General features: G+C 45.9%; 1 protein-coding gene across 1 annotated transcript in view; it reads left to right on the top strand.

The window, feature by feature from the left end:
- The window catches only part of Fig4 (FIG4 phosphoinositide 5-phosphatase), a 114,309-nt gene that overhangs the window by 46,872 nt on the left and 58,527 nt on the right, over positions 1 to 8,910 (top strand). The window contains exons 12-15 of the mRNA XM_021173871.2: positions 1,017 to 1,133; positions 2,752 to 2,797; positions 3,918 to 4,066; positions 5,357 to 5,523. Coding sequence (XP_021029530.1) covers positions 1,017 to 1,133; positions 2,752 to 2,797; positions 3,918 to 4,066; positions 5,357 to 5,523 — 479 coding nt within the window. The remainder of the gene's footprint in view (positions 1 to 1,016; positions 1,134 to 2,751; positions 2,798 to 3,917; positions 4,067 to 5,356; positions 5,524 to 8,910) is intronic.

Here is an 8,910-nt window from a genome sequence, read left to right as displayed (position 1 = left end):
TGAGACAGGGTTTCTCTGTGTAGCCCTGGCTGTCCTGGAACTCACTCTGTAGACCAGGCTGGCCTCGAACTCAGAAATCCACCTGTCTCTGCCTCTGGAGTGCTGGAATTAAAGGTGTGTGCCACCAAGCCCGGCTGCAAGAGGAATTTTATTGTTCCAGCATGTCTCCATCCCTGTACAGGAAGAAGAGAGAGAACAACCCTGCAAAGCGACTTTTTAAATAGTTTTCAGAGCAGCAGTCACTAGGCATAATGTGATTGGCAGAACAGTGTGACTTTTAAACTGACTGGTCTTTAAGGAATGAGGTGGCAAGGACTTCTCTTGTCTGTAGGTGGCTAATGGTCAGTCTGCTGTGGGAAATGTGTCTACGTGCTCTGTGCCTCCCCCCCACAGGTCAGTCCCGCACCCCCACCCCTCTGTGGTCTGAGGCATGTAATTAGCCTCTCCCTTCCAGAGGGAAGGAAGGGAGGGGTGCCTAGGTACTTCACGACCTCTCTCTTCCAGGAGGGGAGGGGTCAGGTGGAATTTTCCACAGGTCCTGAGCTGACCTCTTCATCACCATATTGTTTTGTTTGTGGTTTTTTAATGCTGAATCTTTATGGAGTTAGTGCTGCAGGCATGCACATGTGCACCCACTTCCTGGAGCATGTTAGTTAACTAGTTTGAAACAGTCATATTAGCTTATGTCCCCATTTTTCTCCCCCTGCTGCTGCACTGTGCATAGTCATTGCCTGGTTATGTAGGGATTTGACTGACAGCTACCAAGGAGGGGAAGGCTCACAGGAACGTTGGGTGCCAAGAGTGAGGAATATGCCGGTATTTGATATGCTATTGGCTTGTTAGTTATTGAGTACATATATTTCCAGCTTAATTATTTCCATGTTTCTGTTTCATAAACTACAAGATTAAAACAATTAAGTCCCCGAACATAGTTACTACTGATGTTGTTTGCTTTAGATGGAAAAGCAAATATTTGTTGACACCTAAGTTCTCTTTCTCCTGCTTTCGTCTTTCAGTAAGCTGTGCAACGTTCTCGATCGGCTGAATGTGATTGCAGAAAGCGTGGTAAAGAAGACAGGATTCTTTGTAAACCGTCCTGATTCTTACTGCAGCATTTTACGGCCAGATGAAAAGTGTGTATGATACTTAAAATCTTACGTGAGAGATGGGGGTGTGGAATTTTTGCTATACAAGCTTGATCACCTGCATTCAGCCCCTAGAGCCACACCACCAAGCCAGGGTGACATGTGGTTGCCATCCCAGCTTGGGGGTGGGGGTGGGAGCAGAGGGAGGCAAATACCCGGGGCACAGTGGCTCAGCAGTTAAAGGCTTTTTCCACCTAGCCTGTATCCTGGTCCCCATAGATTAGGAAATGATGCCCGCATGTTGTCCTTTGACCTTCGTATTGGGTACTGTGAGGTACACAAACACCCCACCCAGCACAGCACTACCACATACACAAAGAAAACGCAAGTCAAGGTATTTGTTCTGGGTACAAATATTGTAGGGGTTAGGGAGAGGACTTAGTGAGTGACAGTACCTGCCTTGCAAGCATGAGGTCCTGCTTGTGAATGGCCTGAACCCATGTGAGAACCTAGGCATGGCTGTGTGTGCCTGTAACTCCAGCACTCGGAAGCGGAGAGTTGCTTCCACATGCTTGCAGCTCGAGAGTGTGCACATGGGTGCACGCACACATACACAGGTGTGCACATGCACACACTCAAAAATAAAATATCATGAGTACAAGAAGTCTGTGCTAACTAGAGGACGGATGGACAGATGGACGGATGGACGGATGGATAGGCGAACGGATGGATGGACAGTGTTTGGAACATTCCCTGTGTGCTTGGGAACTCCTGCAGTGGTTATGTACCTTCAGGTGGAAGCCATGGGAGTCGTATCATCCTCTGTGTAGAAGAAACATGACATAAAATGTGCATAAAGTAAACTTGTTTGTAGGGACTTCATTGTTTACTATTTAGTAGAGCAGGGTAGTCTTTCTGACTGACAGTGGCTACTTTCATGAAAGTAGAGTCTGGCAGCCTGCCATAGTGATTGCTCGCAGCTTGTTTGCTGGTGGCTCCCGAAAAAGGATGCATCCCTTATTTATATGTAAAGGAACCAATACCATGTATTTCCAGCATTTGATTCTCAACATAGTTAACTATGGCGGTGGGATGAGGAAGCCCAAATCAAACACAGTGTCTACGTTTGCAAGAAGCCTTCTGCTATCGTTTGCAGGGTTTGCATTTCAGGGAATCTTAAGGTACAGGGAGAAGACAAAGCTGTGGAAGGCTTTACTAGGGAGGCGCCTGCAGTTGTGCATGGTTACAGAGACTGGAGAAAGATATGGGCTTGAAGGAAAGCCAAGGCACTCTGGTAGAACACAGAGAGGGTGCCCAAGAGACATGGGCACCTTACGATGCCTCCATCCCAAGCTTTCTTTGAGTGTGGTGACTGCCTGTCTCAGTTATTCACATCTAACAGAGCAAGAGAGCAGAAGTATCCGATGTCAGACATCTTCCCTTCTATTGCTGTAGCTCTTAGAATCTTCAGATATATATTATGCAATCCCCGCCCCTTTTAAAAATAGAAAACAAGGTTGGGGTGTGGCTTAGTTTTAGTGCATGTGCTCAGGGGTGTGGCTTAGTCGTAGCGCATGTGCTCTGGGAGCCCAGGGCTGGGTTTGGTTCCCAGCGCTGGATGACAGTGGACGACAGTGGAATGTAAAGCATCTATTTTTACGCGCAGGTGGAATGAACTAGGAGGTCATGTGATTCCCACTGGTCGGCTCCAGGTATGGATAATGTTATATTCACAATGAGTACAATCGGTGTCCATGGTCGGTATGTTTTGGGGGTTTAGGACTTAGTTTTTATTTTTTGTTTTGTTTTGTTTGAGACAGGGTCTCACTCTGCAGCCCAGCCTAGCCAGACACTCACTCTATAGACTAGGCTTTCCTTGAACTCACAGAGACCCTACCTGCATTTGCTTCCCAGGTGCTGGGATTACAGGTGTCTGCTGCCATACGTACCCAATTCACTTTTTGTAATGTTTTCTATTGGCAAATATGAAGAGGTATTAATGCAAAATTATTGATAACTTGGAAAGATTTTTTTAAAAAGCCTTCTTGCTAGTGTTTAAATCTTATATAAATATGTATAGCTGATACTATACAGCCTATACATCTTTCTACATATAAATTTTTATTACTGGAAATTAAAAACAAGAATATGGAACTAACAGGTGAGATTGCTTTTATAAAACAAGCTAGTGTGCATTACACTTGTTAGCTATACTTTAAGCATGACATGGCTTGTGACAGTGAAGGCTTTCTGCTCTTTCAAAGGACATAGCTTGGTTCCCAGCACCCATCCCATCCCACCCTTCTGTAGGGTGACTCTGCTTCAGGGAAACTGATGCCATCTGTGACCTTTGTGGGCACTAGCACATACAGGCACCTCACACACATACTCACACACACACACACATACACATATACACTCATATACATACATACACACACAGCACAAATACACATGTACACGCACAGCTTTAACCACTAAATAGTTAAATGTATGATGAAGGAGCACGATCAGATAAAAATCCATATCTGACTAATTAGTAAATATAGAGAATAGTAGATGTTTGATTTATCTTGTTGAGCCTTCAAAGTAAATTCAAATATAGGCTGGGTTTAATGATGCTGTCAGAGCAACATTAAGTGAACAGTAAATATAACCTTATATGATTAGCAACTTGTTCTTTAAACTCTGAACTATACCAAAAATTAATACTTGTTCAGGATTAGCACCCACAGCATTTCCTCTGTTACTTCAAGGGAAGAATTTCCCTGTGCTTGGAAGTAGTCCAGGTGTCTGAACAGTGCCCTGAAAACCTCTTTGTGCTCTTTGTAGACTGGGATCCTTCGAACCAACTGCGTGGACTGTTTGGATCGCACCAACACGGCACAGTTCATGGTGGGCAAGTGTGCCCTGGCTTACCAGCTGTATTCCTTAGGGCTGATTGACAAGCCTAACTTGCAGTTCGATACGGATGCCGTGAGGTAATCCTTACCTGCTGCCGTTTGGAAGGCAGCCGTGACAAAAGCCGGCTTGACTCACAAGGACTTTATAACTCCTTTCTACTTTAGCTTCTCTGAGGTTTATGGCTAAATGACAGCATTCAAGTTACTTCTATTTCTACTGCGTGTTTGTATATTACGGCCATTGGGTATTGTGTTGTTTGCTTGTGTTATCATTAACAAAGTACACAGACAAACTAGATGGTGCAGCTTCTGCACACATTCTGAGCTGGAGGTAGAAAGCGCGTGAGACAGGTTCTTCACCCAGGATTCCTGTTCCTGAGCCGATGGTTGGCTCTGTGAAAAAAGCAAGTATATGGCTTGCATGGCTGCTGGCATCCAGACCAGAATGTTCCAGTCACCCATAGGTCCGCATTGAAATCCTCACCCCCAAAGTGCTGGTGTCAGGGGATGGGATCTTTGGGACATGTTTAAATCTAAGGGCAGAATCCCTATCCCTGGGGTTAGTGACATATTAAAAGTGACCAAGTGACATATTAAAAGTGACTGAGGAGTGTTTGTGAGCTTCTTCCTCACTCGAGGGCAAAGCAAGGCGGCCTCGCCTTTGAATTAAATGGGCCTTTGCTAGATGGCGAATGCTGATGCGTTTACCTTAGATGCCATAGCTCCTAGAACCCCGAGAAATAAAGGCTTCCTTGTTAGAAGTCACCTTGTCTATGCTACACCATTACAGTGGCCTAAATAGAAGTAGGCGCTGTCTGTAACAAGACCATGTGTTTAACAGGAACTCAGAGGGACCAGATGGTGTCATGGGAAGTGAGTTACCCTGGCAGACCGTGGACGATAGGAGTGCTTCTGACATGGCTAGACATAGCTTGGCCCAGTTTTAGCAAATTACATTTTTGGTGCCTAATTTTCTCACTGGAGTTTTCTGTATGAAACAATACATTTTACATTTACACTCATTTCAAGCTGCTGAAGAGTCCACATGAGAGATTCAGAAGGATTCATAACGTAAAAGGCTTTTCCCAAGTCTGGCCTCCTGGACGGCTTGTGCAATCATTTGGGTTAATTTTTCTTGGTGATGGAGACTGACCCCAGGGCGCGTGCTCCATCGCTGAGCTCTACGCAATCCCTCTCTCCATTTTACACTCTGGGACAGAGTCTTACTGACTTACTCAGGCTGCCTTAGAATTCACTCTGAGTCCAAGCAGGCCTCGAACTTGTGATCCTCCTGGCTCAGCCTCCTTGGTAGCTGGGATTATGGACTTGGTGACAACACTGCCTACTGTGCGTTCTCCTTCTGTGTAGGTTGTTTGAGGAACTCTATGAAGACCATGGAGACACCCTTTCCCTGCAGTACGGAGGCTCTCAGCTGGTTCATCGGGTAAAGACCTACAGAAAGATAGCGCCATGGACCCAGCACTCCAAGGACATCATGCAGACTCTGTCCCGGTACTACAGCAACGCCTTCTCGGGTGAGTACCGGCACGGGCGGTCCTACCACGCACACTTCAGCGGCTTTGCTTCTGGTACGTGGACTCTTCTCTCTTTAGCTCTTTACTTAAATAAGGTTTTAATTATTTATAAATTTAAATAAAATGGACTTTGTGACTGAGAAGGTACTCAAAAACTATTTATTCAATACATAAGTAAATATGTCCTTTTTGAGACAGGTTTTACATATCCTCGGTTGGCCTCAATCTTGCCGAGTAGCAGAGGGTGACCTTGAACTTCTGATCTTCCTGAATGCTGGGATTGCAGGAGGGCCCCTCTATGCCTGATGTATAGGGCGCTGGGGACTAAACACAAAAGTCTCTGCATGTTAGGCAAGCAGTCTGCCAGCAGTTACTATGCCCAGGCTCTGTGTTTTAAAGTGGGAGGGGCACTGTTGCATTCTGCCACTCAGGATTGCAGTGTTTATGTGATGGACGTGGGTGGCTTTCTGGTCTCTTCCTCCTGTGTCTTTCTTTCTCCTTCACTGCTTCTGAATGTAGAAGCTGGAAAGTGGTGAATCATTTTTTTCAAACGGGTCAACATCCAGGTAGTGATTTATGAATGTGTCACTCAATTTAAAAATGTCAGCTAGAAGTGAATAATGACATTAGCATTAAATTACTCACCTAATCATACTTTTATGACCTCCAAGTACTAAGTCGTTCGAGTACAGGTTTCCAGTGGTCCTTTTCCTGTCTCCATTCAGAAGCCATCGTTAATATATATAATGCATATCACAGGCTGAAGCGATTATGAGACACATTTCCCTACACAGTTCCTCCAGGAAGGGTCCAGGGGTTAATCCTATGAGATTTCCTCTCTTGAAGGGAAGAGGGGCAAAACCTTCAGGGACTGTGGGAGGAGGCAAAGTTGTTCTCTGGGATGAACTGCTGTTGCTCTCCTGTGCCTCACACCCACTTCTTCACCTCAAGTGAAGAGAGAGAGAGGCTTCAGTGGGTTCTAGGCGCTGGCTTTGGAGGGATCCCATGTGTTCACGCTGGATGGCTATACAACAGATCTACAGCAGAGGGATGGCTGAGGAGAGTGCTATATGCTGAGAACTGCCTGCATACTTAGAGTAAACCTTACGGAACAGGAGTGTTTAATGGTAACCAGATGGAAACAGGCTGACGGCTTTGGGGTGTCCTGGGCCCTAGCTAGTTAGTTGCCCTGGAGGACCAAGAGGCCCTGACAGCCACGGATCAGGGGTTAGAACTGGAAACCTTCTCTCAAGTAAAATGATACACGTGCTCACACTGAGGGAGTTGCAAGAGAGTCCGGAGCAATAGGAGCCTGAGAAACATCCCTAGGCATCAACATTTATTGTCAACATTTACGAGGCCCAGAGCAAATGGAAGTGAGTCAGCTATGGCTGTTTGTATGCAACAAAGAACCATGCAAGGCAAGGGAAAGCAATGCGCTACTGTCTCCACAGTCTTTGTGGGTCAGTGGGCCAGACACGGTTGGGGGTGGGGCTGGGCTCTCCTGCTTAGAGTCCGAAGGCTGCAGTTGGGATAGTAATCAGGCCATCTCATTTGAAGTCCTAGCTAGGGAAGGAGCCATCTCCAAGCCCTTGTGTTTGTTGACAGATTCCAGTTCTGTCTCGAGGGCACAGGACGCTTGCTGCTTCACAAATGGCTATGGAAAGAGCCTGTTAGTGAGGCTGCTGGCAGGAGAGTCTCCCATAGGTTACTTAATCCTGAGAATGACATCTTACTGCATGCCAGAGCTCACTCACCAGAAGCAAACCACATAACTAAACTATCATAACCAGCAGACACTGTCTTCCAGTTGTGGATGCCTGAAGTCTTACAGTGTCGGTAGGGCAGTTCCCACTGAAAGCTGTGGATGAGAATCTGCCCTTGCTTCTGTCTGCCGGTGGCTGCTGACTGGCCCGGTGGTCCTCCTATAGCCTCTGCCTCCTGTCTTCCCACACGTTTACTCCTTGTGTTGAGGTTAGTCTTTGTGATGTTCTCTTCCGTGTTTCCCTTTCCTTTTCTTATGGGGACGCCAACTAGCCTTACTGGATCAAGAGCCTGCTGTACCCCAGTGTGATTGCATCTTAATTTGATTATATCTACAAAGACGCTGTTTCTGAGTATGATCACATTCCCTGGCATTGTGGAGTTCAGGCTTCCAGATCTCTGTGGAGACAGAAGACAGAAGGCTACATGTGTATGCAGCAGGGACAGGCTGCTGGGTGTGTGCCTCCATGATAAAGGTTTAGGACTGCTCTTAGAGAAGCAGCGTCCATCTACCCTCCCAGCCCTCTCCTGTCTCCATTGCTCTTGCAATGGGGATCCTGATTGACACTTAAGGACCAAGGTTGCTTAGCAGGACTGGAAGACAGAAGTGAATGTAGGTATATAGACGATTTAGAAAGACAGGCACAGTTTAGAGGGTAAGGCCGGTGCTGGGGATCAGTGTGTACAGATAGCACCGTACAGCCAAGTTATGCAAACTGGAGGGTGAGGTGTTATGAAAGGCTCCGTGAGTAACGCGGCTGTAGCACATCTTTATTTTAAGAAGCATGGTGACACTGGGGTGTGCACCTTATATTGTCATAACTGAGTATTACATAAGGCTGAGTATGGAAAGGTCTTCTTTCAGTCAGTCTGTGTGATGCCTCTGGGCTGAGCAGGAAGATAGTCAGGATTAAGACACTGAGGTACTGAGATTAAGTGATTGGGATTTGGTCCTGTTGTATAGACAGATGGTTGCTGTGTAAACCACTCTTTGGACCTCTTGTTGGACCCATTCTAAAAATAGTGCTTAAAGCAGACACTGTTATTCAGGCTGGTGGTCCCAGTTGGGTAGCTGAGGTAGAAAGACAGTCGAACCTATGAGTTTGAATGTAGCCTGGGAAACATAACATGGTCTATCTCAAATACACACATGCACACGCAACAGTTCTTGAGGTCACATGTCAGTGTGTTCAGGGTTTTGTCTCTAGAGAGCATCTGCTGGCTTCCAACCTGACAGCTTTCCCAGGTGTGTGGAGGGTGCCTTACTGGAAAAGCACAGTTACCTAGGCGTCTCCCTTAGGTGCCAGGAAGGACCTTTAATTCCCTGTGAAACTGTCCCCCTGCCCCCCTTTTTAATATTTAAATTTTGCCAAGCCTGTAGTTTCTTGCTTCAGCATCTTGATTTTAAATCCTACTATAAGGGGAAAAAACAGACTGCCCACTGTACTTAATTATAGAACACACACACATACACACATGCACACGTGCACATATGCACACACACATGTACACCCACACAAAATGCAAATGTATAATTTAAGTGTAGTAAATACATAGAAGTGGACCATATTCTTTTCAAACATATTTCAAAAAATAAAATGCATGCTCACCAAGTGAAGACCG

Source organism: Mus caroli, chromosome 10 (genome assembly GCF_900094665.2).
Source record: "Mus caroli chromosome 10, CAROLI_EIJ_v1.1, whole genome shotgun sequence".
Lineage (NCBI taxonomy): Eukaryota > Metazoa > Chordata > Mammalia > Rodentia > Muridae > Mus > Mus caroli.
The sequence above is the reverse complement of the archived record's forward strand: the minus strand, read 5'-3'. Positions and strand labels throughout refer to the sequence as shown.